At 36.7% G+C, this 19,042-nt stretch overlaps 1 protein-coding gene across 10 annotated transcripts in view; it reads right to left on the reverse strand.

The window, feature by feature from the left end:
- CACNA1D (calcium voltage-gated channel subunit alpha1 D) overlaps positions 1 to 19,042 on the reverse strand; it is a 205,571-nt gene that overhangs the window by 81,334 nt on the left and 105,195 nt on the right. For all 10 annotated transcript variants that reach the window (XM_068907041.1, XM_068907039.1, XM_068907038.1 and 7 more), the window contains exons 10-18: positions 12,889 to 12,976; positions 12,135 to 12,161; positions 6,329 to 6,489; positions 5,542 to 5,767; positions 5,173 to 5,380; positions 3,412 to 3,532; positions 2,210 to 2,324; positions 1,429 to 1,498; positions 732 to 801 (exon numbers count right to left, since the gene is read on the reverse strand). In XM_068907041.1, coding sequence (XP_068763142.1) covers positions 732 to 801; positions 1,429 to 1,498; positions 2,210 to 2,324; positions 3,412 to 3,532; positions 5,173 to 5,380; positions 5,542 to 5,767; positions 6,329 to 6,489; positions 12,135 to 12,161; positions 12,889 to 12,976 — 1,086 coding nt within the window. The remainder of the gene's footprint in view (positions 1 to 731; positions 802 to 1,428; positions 1,499 to 2,209; positions 2,325 to 3,411; positions 3,533 to 5,172; positions 5,381 to 5,541; positions 5,768 to 6,328; positions 6,490 to 12,134; positions 12,162 to 12,888; positions 12,977 to 19,042) is intronic.

The raw sequence follows: 19,042 nt of genomic DNA on the forward strand, positions 1-19,042 counted from the left end.
TATATCACACCAAATAAAGGGATATATACACATATGTAATAACAGGAACGCATAGGGAGGTTTTAAAGGCACTTACTCGTATAAGTCCAAGGAAAAAAATGGTGCTTTAATTCAAAGCATTTTTAACAGCTTACGGCTGGGTGTGGAAGTGATCTTAGGAGAGTTCTCAACATCTTTTTAAATGCCTCTGAGGATGGAGATTGCAAAACCTCTCTACCTAAAAATTTTCCACTTTTGTATATGTCAAACCCTCACGTATCAATGTCAAAGTAAACAGACTCTATGAACTAGTTGAGCACTGAGGTAGGTGCTCAAAAGGTAGTCAAGAACAAGATTTCTCTAACAGGAATCCAGCCAATCTGACAGAATTTACTTTTAAATAAATGTATTCACGAGACCGGAAGAAGCCAAGACAACAGTAATCAAATATCACGAACTCTGGAATGCCCCTTTTAGCCAAACATTTCAAAGAAATTTAAAATTCCCTCTCACATCCAGGTAGGTAATACCAGAGCAGTTTTCAGGCTCATAGTGTTAATACTCTCAAGCTGTTTGGACTGCCTAGTGAGCTGCAGGAAAAGATAGTATTTTGCAATTTATAGGCCCATTTATCCACTGAGAACAGAGTACAACTTCACTGACCTCAAAGAAATTGATTCAGAATTCAGGGACAGTAAGTTTAGCGTACTTTAGCAAACAAATGTTTGTTTTCTAGCTGGTAGGTCCCATACCTGGTACATCACAGGGTGGATAGGGATCTTTATCCTCATCCTCTCCTTCTCCATATTCAGCAATTGTCACCTATGACAATGAAGGAGACAGATCAGAAGAAAAATAAATTTCAGTATAGCTTGGAGTACAACATTGAATCAAGAGCAAATCAAATAAGCCTCTGAAACGAGGGAAGTAATCCCCATGCCTGCTCTCTGAGGTTCTCAGTACAGAATAACTTTGAGAATGGAGGAGATCTGACATTGCAATATGTATTTTTTAAAAATGAATTTTTTATAATTTTTATGGCTGTATAGATTACAATAAGAACAAAACTAACCGGCTTCTTTGGAAATTATCTAGAATACTTAAATATTCTATGAAGAGTTTATCATTCGCTAATCTCTTCCGTGGATTTTCAGCCAAAATACCTACAGGGATCTTAAAAGTAACGTCAAATTTGTCCATCATTAACTATTTCATGCTCTAAGAGCTTTCCTCCCAAGGATTCTCTGAAACCAAAAGAAACTTCTAGGTTAAGAGATTCTCCGAGGATGTAAATCACCAGAACTAAGTTTTCTGACCTTTGCCTGAAAAAGGGATGTAGGTATGATGGATTCATATCAGAAATCACACAGTGCACTGTAGACTTAAGTCTTCCTAAGTAGAATTACTAATACAGCTTCTTCACTAAGATACAATTTTCAAAATAAATACCTTATTATCCTTGGGCTTCTTTTGGTCACTTTCCGACTTCTCACTTTTTTTATTTTCCAGACTCTCTTTTCTACAAAAAAAAAATCCCAGCAAATTACAAGGCACATCGTATTACAACAGAAGACTTTAAGTGAGCTACACTTATTTTATGAAAAGTTAAGAAAATATACCTAAAATATACCTAAACATATAGTAAAATATCTAAATTGATTTGAACAGTGGTAAATACCAGCACAATAAAATTTATTGCGTTTGAATGCACTTGATCCATTTAAAAGATTATCATTTTGAATATAATTCCAGAAGCTAATTCAATGGGTAATCATTACTCCTTTCTGTGGGGATAAACTGTGCCCTTGGATTCATACAAACAACTTGTATGGACTCCAATAGGCCAGTACTCATTTCAAATGAAGGTTTTCTTCTTGGCTATATAAGACTTACAGAATCGATTCCACAGGGAGTTGTGCACCAGCAACAACAGATACATGCTTGCCCTAACTGTGCAATAAAATTCTACCATTGCAATGTTTAAATATCAGTTGGCTTATCATTATGTCCTTAGTTCATCCCATTTGCCCAATTATTAGCCAACTTTTATCTAAAATCATATTAATTGGGTCTTGCTTTAATGTTTAGGTAAATTCTTTTATGTTTTTTTCCTGTGTCTAATAACCTTTGAAGATGATGAAAGTGTTTATATAAAGAAAACCCTCCTAAGAGAAAGGACTCAGTACTCCCTTCCTCCCCTCTCTTGCTCAATGTACTTGTGTGATTTTACCTCGCATTCTTTTTCCGTTCCTTTTCTTCTGCTTCTTCTTTCTGAGCTGTATTCAGACTTTCAGCGTCTGCCAAGTTATCCACAGCAATGGCCAAGAAAACATTTAGCAAGATATCTATTTCAAATCAGTTTAAGGGCATTATGTGTTATTGCACTTGTGTGGTTTAGTATTAGCATAAACATTGACAATGTGAGAGACATGAAACCCATGTTCCCAACCTAAGTGTAGAGATATGTAATGCTGCAGGGTAGTGCTAATAACACTCACTTAATGGACCAGATTAATACTGGGTGTAAAATAAGCAGGGATTCATTAAAACCAGCAATTTTAACACAGTAGAGTACTTGACGTTTTGTAAATAAATGAAATGTACATTTACACTAGCACGAGCAAGTTTCAAGTATGAAATACTGTCTTTTAGAAGTCTGCTTAGGCATTCCGAAAAATTTATTTTTATAATGCACTATTTTCTGTGTCAATGACAATCTATATCAAATCCCATACTTTAGTCTGTATCAGTTAAGTACCAATAGTGATACAAGTACCATATAGTACAGAAAATAGAATGTTTTTGCCCTTTTATTACCTCTCGACCTTTTAAGAACTTAGGAGAATGACATTAGTTTCTGTTGCTAAATGCGGGGCAATAGAGTACTTCCAGGAAACTGAAGGCAGGGAAGGGAAATTCTTTGGTGAACTTAATCCTCACTGACTCAACATTTCTCCTTGCCAACTTCTCTCATCTGATCTCCGCCCTCTACAGTGGATTACTGGCTCCACTGTCAGAGTGTGTCAGAACGAACACAGCTATACCAAGCATCAAAAGGATGACTGGGAAATTACTATCATAGAGAGCAGACTACATCCATGCGTTCTGAGAAAGAGAGATGTCAAACAGAAACAAGCAAGTAGAATAAGGCTGTTTTCCCACTGAAGGAAGAAAGAGAAAATGCTCTGGTTTCTGCCAGCGGGGTGGTTGGGGATGCACTCAGAGATCACCAGAGTCTGCCTCATCACAGAATATAAAAGGGAATAGGTGTACGAAAGGAAACCTATTTAAAGGGCCTAGCACAGACAGAACGAGCATGCACATCCACAGCAACTTACTCCATCCTAGACAAATTTTGCCTATGTCCTTGGTGTGGTTACGCCCTGGCATATAGCCCCATTTGGAAATGTTTCCAGTGAATGCAAAGGATACAGTTACCACAGATGAAGAGGATAATGAAATATATACAGACTATCATTCCTGATGATGATGGGCCACCATATGCCATTATGCCATCATACATAACAGCATTCCAGTCTTCACCTGTTAGAATCTAAGAAGCAGATATATTATTAATAATCCAACAAAAATAGTAAAAAAAGAATTATTTCCTCTGACAACAATATACAGTAAAGCTAGCGTTCTTTGTTCAAAAGTAATACCATAGTCTTTTTAATAATATGCAACGTTTTAAAATTTCCATTTAAATAAGCATCTCTTGAAAGCCTGGGTTTAACCCTACTGGTTTTTACTTCATGCTAAGCATTTACATAGTGAAGTTCGAAGGCAAAAGTAATAAAAATAGAAGCCTATAATTTTATTGACATTGGTACACAGAAGAGGCCTGATTTTCAGTAATGCAACATATCTAGTGATATACCACATTTATCTATCTTGGTAGCTATTTTAAACTGAATGGAACTCAGCTGCTGTGGGAGAATTACCTGATTTTCTTATTTCCTATTGTTTCACATAATTTTACCAAAGTCTAAAAGAAGAATTTTATGGAAATCTGTCAATTAGTTAAAAGAAGGATAGCTTATATTTGGGCAAATATACTTTTTTCTGTATTACTATTTTGTACTACTAAGATTCCGAGTATTACAACTCAGGTTATAGAGATACTTCATACACTTCTAAGTAATTTCTTAAACATTACTAGTTCTACCTTGGGAAAACATTTCATACTAACTCTCCTTCCAAGTAATTATATGGCTGTTCAAGAAAATCATAGACACGTCAAGTTCCAAAATATGAAACTGAAGGAAATTTTCTTTGAAAATCAGGCAACCTAAAACACGAATAAAGCCCAACTTGGCTGAGTTTGAAAGTACTGCCTTCAGTTTTTAAAGGGGCAATGTCAGGTCTAATGTGGATACTTTTCTTCTTAAGAAAGTTTCTCAGTAAAATTTCCTTATGTCAAAATAAGGTGAAAGATTTTTTGCTTGCTCCAGACAGTCACCAGATGAAAATTCTATGCAGGTGATGGGAAGCTGACACAGAGTCAAGTCTTGCAGGGCCAGCTCTAAACACTCACCCACAATGTCTGAAACCAAACATTGTGGCAATGTGCAATGCCTGCAAAGCTGAACATGAAAATGACTAGAAAGACGAACTGATTAGCCTGATTCCAGGGTCCAAACTGAGAAAAATAAAAGAAACATCATGAAATAGTGAAAAATAAACTGTAAACAGGGCTCTAATTCTACTAATCTTTTCACAAGTAATAGACAAGATGTTTTAAAATGATATTAAACCTGACAGTGTCTCTTTAGAGATATTCATACTTATTTTATATTAGAGTAAGTGATATGACCATATGCAAATATGCACTTTTACAGTGCTTCTCAATTTTTCCTGCTTGGGAATAGCTGAACTCTTATATAGATAATTAATTTAAAGAAAATATTCTAACTAAAATAAAATAACATTCCACCTCTTTGATGGACAAAGAAGATTTAATTTAATGAAGTAATATGACAGCTATGTTGCATAGATAGATCAAATAAGACATGAAACAAATGGTACAAATGGTGCAGAACTACCAGAGTACTGAATTTAATGAGCAAAATGCTACTTAAAGTAAACTGAATAAACAGTATTTGTGACTTTATTTTCAAGAAACATGATCACTTAAACAGTTTTGTTGATCATCAAAGGTAAAATGTTTCATAGGGGGTGAAAGAAAGTTACCTGGAATACAGTTAAAAGAGCTTGTGGAAAATTATCGAAGGTGCTCCGTTTTGTTTGAGTTTCATCAAAATTAAATTTGCCTCCAAACAGCTGCATTCCAAGCAACGAGAAGATTATGATGAAGAGGAAAAGCAGAAGCAACAGTGAAGCAATGGACTTCATTGAGTTTAACAAGGATGCTACCAAGTTGCTCAGGGATGCCCAGTGCCTATAAATTAAAATGCGTGTGTTAACCCACACACACACACACACGCACACGCACACACACACACAAAAACAGTAAAAGAGCAGCGCGTGATGAAGTATTACAAAAGAATTGCTGATCACCATTCAACTATCCTTAAAATACGCAATATTAGTTAATCTTACCTTGTTACTTTAAAAATACGCAGGAGACGAACGCAGCGAAACACCGAAATTCCAAGGGGTGACATAATTTCCAGTTCCACCAAAATGGTTTCAACAATGCCACCACAAACAACGAAGCAATCAAAGCGGTTAAAAAGAGATACAAAATAAGCCTGCAGGCCCAAGCTGTACATCTTTACTAACATTTCACAGGTGAATAAAGCCAGAAGAACTTTATTTGCGATATCTGAAACAAAATATTTTTAAAAATCATGACATTTCTGAATTGCCTTATTGACTCCATTTTTCCTTTCGCATACTATTTCTGCACTTTATATACTAGTTTGCAGCCTTTTAGCTAAGAGGGAAGTAAAGGCTGATTCTTCACATTGGGCAGTATTTTTACACAAGGTTTTACATTACTTTACAGCCTCCCGCCACCTAAAAACTCTTCATCTTTTCAATCTATTGTGGAGCGTGCTCACAGCTTGAGTCCACACTTGATCTCAACCAATATAGCCCACAGTACCAGTATGCCAGTTACCATTTCCTTTCTCATCTTTCAAGCACAGTTAAACAACAAAAACACAGGTATTTACAATCTAGTATTGTCAGGTTTTTGCTGGTATGCCACTAAGCTGTGTTACAGTTGCGAGAATCTAATATATTCAGTCATTTCTTGTATCTCTCTCTGGCTGAACATCCTTCAGGACAGCAACAAACAATAAAATGGCAAAGTACAAAAGCAGGCACTGATAGAATGTAACTACCCATAGTTAAGAATAGGACAAATAATTTTTGATAGTACCTTGGATCTGGGTCAGCCAGTCAGGTTGATTATAATGCTCCGATGAGATAGTTAATGTGTTCAGAAAGACCAAGACAATAACAAGCCAATAAAACGTGACAGATTTTACTGCAGCTCTACATTTTCTTCGATTAAATCGATTCCAGCGACGCCAGCGTCGACTGAAAGTTCAAGTAAAAAAAAAAAAAAAGTATTATTATATAGAAAATACACATGAATATGAGAAGAGTTTCTTCTGTGCGGAAAATATAGTGCAAATATGTATGCATGAGTAGGTGTATTTACATAAATATGTGCATAGCATTTAAGATAGTTGTATAAATTATTACCAGCTGCAGATTAGGGGGTACTAATTTCTTTTTCATTTTTTAAGATTTGGTTATAGATTTTTAAACAAACTACAACCATTGGAGACTAATTGCCTGCAACATGATTAGATTGAGCTGCACTTAACATTTGGTAACAAGATAAATATATGTGGTCTGGGAAGACAGATTTAATAGCAGTAAAGAAAAGCCCAAAAAGCAGTTGTAAGCTGAATTTAGACTACATTTAGTCTGAAACTGTAGGCTTTGAGTTAAACCATGCACACAATTCAGGCAGCATTAAAGACGACAGAAACTTTGAGGTAAACTTTTCTAAGTCTACCCCATCATGTTAGAAATAACAGTTAGCAACTCCTAAAGGTTTCTACTGATGTACCTTGAAAGAGTTTCAGTGGGTAAATGTTTGAGAGATGACTCAGGGTGACAATCAAGGATGAGAAAACAAGCCCTATCTAGATACAAGTTGGATTCATAAGTGAGGGCAATTTCAGTTGAATTCAATAAAATTGAATTCAATTTCTGCTTCACCCCGGTAACTTGGGGAAACCAATTAGTACCCCTGGGCTGCACTTCCATTTGTGAACTATATTGCTGGCTCATAGGAAGAGGAGGACTAGGAAGCACTAGATATTACCTAAATGGGAACCAGATAAAATTCACACACCCAGAACTACAACTGTGGACTCAGACAATAAACTTTAGCTGCTGACAAGTATTATTTCACCCAAAATTCAAGGGACAGAGCAGGCAAAGACTTCAATGGAAGCTTGAGCTAGCCCTAAAATAGCAAAGAACTGAAAGAAGTGCGCATAAGCTCTTTCCTCTGCAGTTTCACAAATAAGTTAGTCTAGCATAAATCTGCTGTGATGGAAATGGGTTGGTCTGCCCTCCCTATCCTTCCCTTTTGCCAAAACTAGCCTTAATGTGGTGAGCCAGAACAGAGAATTGACTGCTGGAGACCAACTTCTTTTCTCTGGGTCAGTTGTCTGATCCAATTCATTGTATTGCTGCATCACAAAAAGAGCAGGAAGAATGAGTGGCTAAGTCAGGGGGAAAGGCACTACAGCCCTTTTGGCAGTATCACAAATTCAGGGTGGACCAACACAAAACTACGGCATATGAAGATTGTTACAAATAACTAGATGAACTTGTTAATGCTTTTAGTACCTGAATTAGCAGGTACTGTATTTAGTACACATAAAATCAGAAACGCTTTAAGTCTACCTCAGGTAGTAGATCCAATATGCAATAACATATTCAAGCATTAACTGAGTTTTCCTTATGCACCTTAAATTTGTGCTTGTAGTAATGGAAATTAATACTGGTTTCAGATATTGGTACAAAGATGTTTCATGCTCTTACACTATTATAAGCATACGTAGAAAAATGCTCTGTCCTGACCTAATAAAACATGGTATTCAAGATTATTCTTATCTTGCCAGTCCCCTGCTAAACAGCATTATGCCCACAGCCATCATCAGGATAGCTTACTTCTGGGTAAGCAAAACAGCATTTTTTACACTTACAGAACATCCTACCATTGAAGTCAATTAGACAAGCATAATACTGTTTGGATATCTCTGCTCATGTGAGCCAAGAGCCATCTCTAAGTGCGTAACTCATAACTCACTGAAGCCAATGGGATGGCTTTTTTGGAAAGGTCCACAGATTCAGCAATAGAACAGTTTAGCTAAATGGTGTACATATGAAAATACTGCCCAAAGGGTATGCAGTGGCACTCACAAGTAGAAATGTTTGAAAAGTACGAACACATGTAATAAGTCTACAGAAATAAAGCAAGACCTCAACATGGAGAATAGCACGTTTTTTCTACCTTCAGTAGATCTGTACACCTAAAGAAATAAAGAGAAAATAGCAGACCAAGACAGATGGCCTGTTTTGAAAGAAAAACTTGTGGCTACATAAAACCTGAAAAAAAAATTACACAATTTTCACTCAATAGTTGTCTATTTTTCAGTAACTGCTCCTCTTAGTATTAAAATAAAAGCATATTCTTGTAACAGAAGGATGAAATGTAGCCTTTTATTTTGAAGTGAAATTCCATTTTGCATAAATTTGCAATGATATAATGCTCTTCTTATGAAATTATCAAGCACAAAATGTAGCAGTCTTGAATAAACATTCAAATCACAAAGGACTCTTGTAATTGATATAATTTATTACAACACATCAAATTATTCACTGCTTTCAATTTCTTTCATTCATATATTCATGTTTAGCTGGTCCTTTAGGATCCAGTCTTACATTTGAATCCACACATGGGAAATCCAGCCGTGCACTGAGTGTGACTGAACTTGGTGTCAGTCAGCCTCACACAGCCTATGAACTTTAGCTGGGTTACTTTCTGCCAGCATGCTTGCATACTCATTCAGAATTGCTACTAGACCTATGCAAAACTGTGAACATTCATTTTATTTTCAGATTATTTTGTATCAGCAACACTTCACCGTATCATGACATTTTTCTGAATTAGATGTTCTTGTTAGAAGCACATGCGTAATTCCTCTATCTGTGAAACTAGATAGAGGTGCCTCATATTTTCACTAGGCAGCTCACAGAGATCTAAAGACTGATGCCCAAAATTAGGAACACCTTTGTAACTGTGGGCATTAACGTCTATGAGGAGACTTCAGATTTCACTACTGTTCTTTATAAAATAAACGATAGAATAATTGTGCCAGAGCATGAAAAAATACAAGCCCTTAAGATTAGTTTTCTGTTCCTCATTTTTGTGACCACAGGATTCAAAGCATAAGATTAGCTTTTCAGCGTGACTTAAAAGGTTCATACAATCATGCACCCATACTGACAAACGGGGAAATGAATTCTTATAGAGAGAGACCTTCACAGAGGACAAGGTACAAAAATGTCTTCTCTTTAACTAGCAGAAATCCATCCTCCTCTAATCACAGCTATCTCTCTTCCATGTGAGGAGAGAAACAGTTGATCTAGTATCAAAGTGTCTCAAATTCCACCTGGAAGGCTACAAATAGGCTGCACATAATCATATACCAATATACACCCTAACACAATGTTTGGTTGATACAAATCTGCACTTAATAAATTGGCAGATAATTGCTGTATCTTGCTCAGATGTAATTCTCTTGATTAAGTACCCATCTGACTGTACAGAAACATACTTTGGAGCATTAACTTCTATTTCCACTTGCAGTACAGCAGGTCAGCTAGCTTGGAATAAAAAGCATTTTCTATTTTGATACAAAGGCTAAGAAGTTTACGGTCAAAGCAATGTCCTTGAGAAACTATGTCTCGAGTTATTTTACCCTGAGACATGGTGTACCACGCACTGCAGAATAACATCCCTGATGTCGGAGTGAGGATCAGGCCAGATCAGAAGAGTGACATACAGACTGATTTCCCTGAGATTTTGAACTTGAGTTAGAACGTGTCAGGACATTAGTGACAGCCGAGCACATAATCTAGGGCTTTTGTTGCATAAATGATTATCTTTGTATTTTAAGTAAAGACAGCTTTTTGGAAATCAGAATGGAAAAGCTTTCAAATTACAGACAACCCACTTTAGGAGATCAAAAATAAGAGTCTTCCCTGGGTTAGATCCAAATCTGAAATGAGATAGCAAAGTCTTCTTCTGACTTACACATATCAGAACAATGGATTTTGCAAATATGAGCAGTTAAGTATCCAGAAGCAACAGGATCAGAAGTACAGTGAGTCTGCAGCTCATTACAGAGACAGAAGACCAGATACACTCAGACATTCTGTCTTGCAAGTAACTTTTCTTAGTCTCCTTTGACTAATACCAATGTCAGGTTCAGGTAGGAATTTTCCTTTCTCAAAGATACTCTATAAGATATCACTTAGCAGAACTTCTGGAGTTCTGTGTCTCATTTTCCTTAACACATAAATAATGGTTATTGCTCAGAATACAGGCATTACTTGGCTTTCTCTGTAATGCTTCTACAAGTTCCTGCTGTGCAAACAGACCAAACTCAGACAGCATGGTATAATGGCAGTCTGTTGCACTGCCTGGCATTTGCAGCTTCCTGTGACCACTTCAGATTCAAGTTCATCCTTTGAAAATAATGCTGAGTAGGCTTCACAGCAATAGATAGCATGCTACGGGGTTGACTGGAGACAATCTCATGATTCAAGATAATTATGCTATTTGCGGATTCTGAGCTAATGAAATATTAAACAAATGGTAGTTTCATTTGTTCCACTGTGATAGTAAATGGAAATGATGAAAAGAGAAATGGTACAGAGTATTAGCATATTGAATCACTTCATTAACCTAAAAGTAGTCTCATCTTTTACAGATATTTGTCGTGAAGGGTCAAGCTCAAAGGTCCCCATGGACCTAACTGGCCCATTTAGTTGGTGTAGTTAAGGCCAGTTTCTGTAGCAAAGGCATCCAAAAAATGGTACAGCTTTTATCACTGACGACATAACCTCTAAAAAGTTAATCAGTTCTGCACTGACTGCCATCCTAAATGGCCATATCTCCACTGGCCACACGCTTCAGCAAAAGTCTAAGCGATCCATTTTTATATGCTGTCACCAGTTTGCTGTCTGAAAGTGGTGACAAAGTAAAGCTTGATCATTGTGCCACATGAAAAGACTCTAAGCACCAGTAACTGTCGACTGGGAGCTATCTTCAAAAAAAGAAAGACGAGCATTCACTCCAACTCCGGCTTACAACTGATAAGTCAGCCTTGTAGACCATTAAAGCTCATAAGGCTAGTAGAATAAACCTGGGAATGCTGTTCCTCTTTGTTGCTGCAAGGAAAATACTTTGTTGTTATTCACTACACACCCAAGCCTGAAATCAGTTTTACTCAGTGTTGGAACTTCTCATTATATTCCTGACTGTCCCTTCGTTCACTGAAAAATTTTGATGAAAAATATATATCCAGCGGGGTGTCTGCAACTGTTGGAGTATCTCTGCCCTTCGTGATTCGTTATGTCTGCCACTTAATTCCTTACCTAAGTCACACTGCGCTTTTCTTGTTCCTGAATGGAGCAATCTAAGCTTTTTAAATAGAAAGAGGTCTCCCTCCTGTGTTTGCAATTACCCTTTGCAATTGCTCAATACGTATTCTGTAGGACTGGAAAATAAAAGTAAAATAAATCCCCCTATTCATTTGGTACCAGCATGTCAACACCATCAGCACTATTAATTCTTAATTCTCCTCATGATACTTCCTTTCTGCAAGGATCCTTGCAAATAAAAACTCCTTTTCCTGAACGTTCCTCAATAAGTGAGAAGAGAACCACAAATATGAGTAAAACAAATTGAAGAGTTTTATTCCCAGGAATGTTAATGAATACTTTTCTGTCGTATTCACCAGTAACTTTTAGGAAAAATTTTCACACAGTAAGACCAAGTACAGCAAATGAAGAGTAATTATATGGGATCAACATGATATGTAAATAGTACCATGAAAAAAAGTGATGAAAAGAGATAGGAAAATACTGACCTGAATTTGGATTTTGAGATAGTTTGACTAAAAGAAAAGGAAAACACATTGTAAAAAAGCACATTGAAAATTAACACAAATTCATTCTCTTTGTGCAACTGTGAACCGTGCAACTGAAAATCAACACACTAGAATTATTCAGAGCTTATGCATAAAAATGAGCTCTCAACAAAAAGCTTCATGAATGCTGGAATACTATTGCCTGTATTTGTGCTATCTGCTGTAACACCATTCACAAAGCTTTACAAATTTTCAAAGTGAAAAAAAGGAAATCCTTTAAAGCTAAGTCTGAGGCTAAACAAACTGCTCATGTAGAAGCTGCTTAGAAGCCATGAAAATCTGAGTAATTGAATAGTGAATAACATGGCATTACACAAATATTCCCATATATTCAGTTATTGCCAACCAAATATATATTCTGTGCATGCACAAATTAACAGAATGTCACAGGTGACTTCTGTTTTTTTCTTATTATCTTGGAAAATAATTATATGCTACAAAAGCTTTCAAAAAAGTAAGACTCCTCTGGCAAGTTGGTGGCATTTATCTACATCTTCCTAAATTGAAATTTTAGGGGTGCTTTAATGCTATAATAACTAGTCTAAGATAAAACCCGTAAAAGGCAAAAACCAGGGGTCACATATGACTATTTGAAAGAAATTTAGGCTGAATAAACAACAGGGAGAGAATAATTCTTTTTAATTTTGAGATACTGAGAGCGCTTGGATATAGTTTTCAGTCTGTATGTACTCACCATAAGCTCCCACAGCATGCTGGGTTCTCTCCTTCTCCACTCACATTCTCTGTGTTCACTGACTCAGTTTCACTAGTGGGCATGCTTGCTATTAGGAGATAGAAACTGGTTTAAATTGAGAGCTAAGCACAGCAAGTTACTCAGAATCTGCTCTCCTGTTCTATTACAAGAATGCCTCCACTTTTTGCAGGTCTAATGAGACCTGCAAAACCTCAGACCTTAGAAGGTCTGAGGAATATCAGATGATTAAAAAGACCTTTCATCGGTCTTCATCTTATAACAAGAGAAACACAATTCCAGAACGTAGTACGGCTTTTTTCGCTTCACTTCAATGATTCAACATAACTGTTGAAAACACACTACAGAAAATGCACTACTACAGAACACAACGCAGAGGAATTTCATAACAAAGAGCATGCTGTCCCTAATAAAGAAACAAACCTCAGCCAGATTTTTGTGACCTCTTATTATAAGAAGTGTTTCATTACCACTTCGGAGGTGCTTGTCAGTTAACATGCTTGCTGATTCCAAGAAACGCCATCAAAATTCCTCTGAAAACAGACGCTATCGTACTCCGATCCTACTGAATGCTCTATGCTTTTGTTTCCATTATGAAATATTAAGGCAAAAGCCTAGGAAGTAGCTGTGCCTGCACATATTATAAGAGTAGACAGGAAGGAGCATTGGGAATGACAGAACGGGCAGTACAAAGGATAATGAGGATTACTAATAATAAAAAGGGTATTATTATGTTTGTTACACATCAGTGAATTACTGTGCATAGGGTGGAATTCATTACTGAATAGTTAGCAATTGTAGCTAATGGTTTGTTAGACAAAACTCATTTCCTCATTGGTCATGGCCACTTATCTCCAAATCAACTGAAATACACAAAAAGGACAACATATGCCAAAAGGTGTTAGGAAAGGGCAAACAAACAGAGCTCTCGGTACTTTCCAGGGACAACACTACTTCTGGGTCTGCAAAGCAAGCATGAAAGGAAAATCTTGGGAACAGCAAAGCATACAATTAGCGTTGCTGATTTTATATAAGAAATATTACATAAAGTAGGAAAAATAAGAGAGAAGCAGGAGGATGCACTGAAATTACTGCAGAACTGCAAGAACTTAAGTGTAGTAGAGTATCTTAAAGTTGTTCAGGAGTGTACCTGCTACTGTTTTGGTTTAGTTTTTCTAAGCCCATGTCTCTGGAATGACAGTACTGAAGGCTGAAGTGCTATATGCCCATTTCTATTAGGTACCTCTTATTACTGTGGTAGCCTAAATAAGCCTTAAAGGGGGCTTAATTACACATATCTTAATGTAAGGGAAAATCAGGCCCTGAATTTTCTGAATTTTTTGTCTATGGATTAGGGACAAAATGAAAACTCTTTGTAACAGCTTCTCCCCACAGCCTCTATATTGCCTCAGTACTGGCCTAGAGATACATCTAAGTGGTAAATGGTAGTTCAGTTTCCCTGTCCATTAATTCCATACTGAATGCCAACACACTGACAGGTCCAAGCAGGCTTGATGCTCAGCTGGTACTTGCAATCAGCTGAGAATCTGTCCCCACAAATATGTCACCATTACATGAAAATTTTAACACAGAGTTGGCATAATGGAGAAAAGATGCAAGATACAAAATGTCCATGCAGGTGTTTGCATAAAACAAGACAGTTCAGGCAGTAAGCATAGCAAAACCTTCTTTCGCAGTGTTCTTAAATGGCACTTAAAAAGTTGCTATTTCTTTCATTTTTCTAAAAAGGAGTATTTTAAAGACAACCTTATTTTGCTGACCTAACAACTTTTTTTACTTATCTGTCTATATCTAAGTAACATGTTTTCAAGAACTTTCTAAAGGTTGGCATTTTAAAGACTGACCAAGTGTGGGCAATTTAAATAGTCCATAATTGAAGTATTTCAGACAGCCTTGAATTGTAATTCTAAGTAATTTTCCAGAGAGCCTTCCAATAGCCACATATCTCCTAATTTCTCAGACTGAGTAGTAAGGCTGTTCAAAGCATGGGTGAATTGGTCAAGATGACATACTTGCTTGATGGAAGTGTAACGTTGCTATGTTTGTAAGTTCGGGCCATCTCTTCAATGCCTCTTTCAAGTAAAAATGCCTTTGAAAGTAATGTATGTTAAATTCAAACAAATAGAACAGAATTCAGTTCTGAACTCGAAATCCTATTTAATATTCAGCGAAATAAATGTAACATATTGAACCTAGCTAGGAGGAGTTACTACTTCTTTAAGTAGTACTGCCTACTAGTAGAACGGTTTAGCACTTTCTACTACAAGAGCCTGCTTCTACCCTTTCACCAACCTATATCTGAACTGTGAAATTTGAATGCTGGATACTTTGAGAGAATTTCAGACAAAAAATTTATATATGAGGATAAGAAAATAGTTCCCTTCTTTCATGATAAAATATTGAGCCTTTAAACAGTTTCCAGATTTCAAACTCCCATCCACGACATAACAGAGCATAACAAAGAGCAGGTCAGTGTCCATCAGAACTGACATATCCTAGCTGGATGCAGCTGGAATAAAGAAATTCCAATATCTCTACTATGTGACAGTTTAGTGTCACTATGGAATATAGAAGCAAGCTAAACTACAGCCTGAATTGTTAGCTCTGGTGGTATGTATTTTTGTTGCAAATGTTCTCTGCTATAACTTCTATTTTATTCTGGCTCAGCTTCAGTTACATATTCTTGATCCATAGGCTGATCTCTTTTCCACAGTGATGCACCTTGAGTATGTGCTGAAGGAAAATATCTGCAAAAGTGCAGTGATCTGTACAGCTAACACCTAGAATAATCAGTAATAGCTACTGGACAGAATCTTGCAGTTATTTAAACATGATGCTATACTGGCAACATTTTAGAGAAAAGTTTGCAAAATGGCCTTCTTCTGCCTTCTACTAATATACAACTACTTCCATGAGTTCCGAAATTGTCTTAATTCTTTCTCAATTCAGTACATGGATTTCCTGCATTTTTTATGTGAAATCTTTGATGTAGTCAATTAAGAAAGCAGAACAAAAACAAAAAAAGACTCAATATTTTCATTATAAATTCCTCACAAATTTTCTTAAACCTGCTGTACGCCCAGAAAACACACATTAGGAAGAAGTGCTACTATCTACTCTGGCTGTAAAGCCCCTCAGGATAAATTCAGTTCAAGGAGAGGTTGCTTAAAAGGAAGCGTTCCACATGATATTGTATCTAGGCATATGTTTAAATAGCGTAGACTTGATTTTGATCCTGTCAGCATTCATTCTGATAGGCTCTCTCTTTTAACCAGTATCCCATGGAAACTCAAGATACGGTTGAACAGGCTTGGTTGCATGGCAGTGGAAGTAGTGTAAAATAATCATTCCTCCTTGCAGGAGCATCACTGAACCAATAGCTTCTAGCCTGAAGGATGATAATATGAATACTGGGAATGTTGTACAGCCATTAAGATGGACAGTTGTCTCTTTTATGGAACTAGCTTAGAAAAATAAACCTCTTCCTGCACCAATCTGCAGATTTTTTTTTTTAATAGAAATAGAGGTACAGATAATATGAAAAAAAAAAAAATCCAGGGTGGGATTTCTAATGACACCCAGTGCCAATCTAAATCTGCACTACTCAGATCAGCAGTAATAGTCTCACAGACACTGAAAGAAGTAGAGTTAGGCCACCAATGTGTGGTCTGCAAAAATTCAACTCATTAAAGGGATGCCTGCCCTGCAAGACACAGATGAAACTGTAGGGTACAGCACACATACTTGTGAATGCTTTTAACAGCCAAGGTCAGGTACTGGCAGCGAGACAGAATTCACCGTCGGCAGATACTTAAGCAGTAAGTACGCTGCTGGGTTCCATGCTGCTTCACGACTCTCATTAGAGCCGGAACCTGCTAGTTTAAAGGCTGTATTGAAACACAGGTAGTATCCAAAGTAAAAATCTCCAGCACTGCCTTTCAGCAATTTTTATGGAAAAATTATTCCAGCCTGTAAAACTGTGCAAGCCATTAGACAATATACGTAACAGTTACATAATATTTGTGGAAAATCAGACCACAAGATGGTATCAATTCACATATTTCTGACCTAATATTTTACTAATATGATATACTTTCGCTAAAGTAACTGGGTCAGATTTGTCAGTCTCAGTCTCTTATCTGCTATTTAACAAAAGTGATTGTCTCACCACAGCAAGTCAGTCAGTTACTCCAATAATTCTGTTTTAGGCAGGTTTAAAACTAGATCTCCTAATTGCTACAACTGTGATTTTGTCAAATCAATATGTTTGCCATCATTTAAAGGATGCAGATTTGCAAATAATTTCCACCTCCTAAAACCCCTGCTCATCTCCACTGTGGGTGGGAGAGAATAAAACACAAATCACAAAAACAAAACTATCAATATAAGAAAAAAAAGCAGATGCAGTAAAAGCATTTTATTTCTTTTGTTAGATTCTACAAGAAAAGTATAAATAGAACAATAAATAGTACAGTCATGCTGTTCTAAATGTATACTATGATCAGTTAAATAGCCTGTGAAATACTTTGGTGGATTTCTTCCCACCTGAATTTAAAACACAGTTTTACATCTGGGTCACCTGAAAAGGAAAACCTAGGCTTGAACATGAACACTCACAAAGAAAATTCAGTGGAAATCTAAATAAATTAAAAATGATGCGTTAGGAAGTTAGAGCACTGCACACTTTGAAACATGCACTTAAAAAAGCAGAAAAACTGCATGCATGAGTGTCTACATGCTAAAGACATTTATACCTCTATTTCAGGAAATGCATACAATATGTGCTTTCAAAAGCTAACACATAAGATGCATTACTGGCAGAAAAGACAGTTCAACTGCAAATCCGAACATGTTTTACCATGTTTATTGGAAGAACGGCCAAAGCAGCTAAATCTGCTTTTCTTCTTTTCTTCCATTAAGTCAGCCAATGTAACCCCTTCGTGTTAAGTACATGTAATCCCAGCATTTACACAGTAGATGGCAGCAGTTGCAACGCAAAAAATAAAAAAGTGTCCATACACACAACACAAGCAATGTTAGGCAAAACAAATTGAAATTACCAGCAACATAATTAGAGCTAAATCCTTCACTTCTCACACTGATTTCTCCGTGTTGAACTAAATTCTCATCCCTTTGCAGTCAATGAAGTTTTTCAGTGATTTCAGGGGAAATAGAAGTTGGTTCATAATAAAGATAATACCTTATGACTTTTACTAGCAACAATTTTTGCAGTTCTAATGGTTAAAAGGTATTCTGTTGTTCAACAGCAGCAAGAAAAAAAATGTACAACTACATGGATTATACATATAAATGATTTAATGAAAACTGAGTTCTCTAGTTAGAACTTCTAAAATGCTGAAGACACAGGAAACTAAACTACATTTTTAAAGGATCGTGTAAGAAGCTAATAATTATTGACTTAACTGCCTTTGAAATCTGTACCTTTTCCTGCTATGGTGAGAAGAAATCCTCTGTATCCTAAACCTAGAGCTCTTTCACATCATGAATTATCTTTCAGCAGCAGCAAGCTTGACTGTCCAGGGCTTCAGATATTCAAAACAGGGCCGTGGCTGTTAAGCAGCTGGCACCTGCCTATCTTTCCCGTCTTTGGACTCAGACCACCTACTTCATGCTTCAAAGACAGTTCAAAAAATACGTCAGTGGTGTATCAGGAGAAAAATTATTTCTTACGCTTACTGCACAAGCTTACTAATCTGGTGCTGGCTAGCTAAATTTCACCCAACTCCCAAACGTGAAGTTCATTATCGTAATCGTCCTCTTAATCCAAAAGCTTTCCGTGGAGTAACTGGATAGATAGCTTGTGCTCTCTCTCATCATACCTTCTCTTGCAATGTGATATGCAGCAGAGTACCATCTTGAATGCAAGCAAGTGGAGCAATTGAGCAACTCTTCCTCCTTTAAACCCTGTTGCAGGTCATATTAGAAACAAAATTCCAAACAACATTTTTAAGGACATGTGCACAAGCCCAGAGGCATGCTAGGAGACTGCCTATTCACTGGAAATTTCCAGTCAATATACATATATGTATGTTTGCTCAGAGCCAAGAGAATGCTGGCAGATCAATAGTTTACTGTAACAAACCAGTGAGCTTGT

The sequence above is a fragment of the Struthio camelus genome, chromosome 14 (genome assembly GCF_040807025.1).
Source record: "Struthio camelus isolate bStrCam1 chromosome 14, bStrCam1.hap1, whole genome shotgun sequence".
Classification (NCBI taxonomy): Eukaryota; Metazoa; Chordata; class Aves; order Struthioniformes; family Struthionidae; genus Struthio; species Struthio camelus.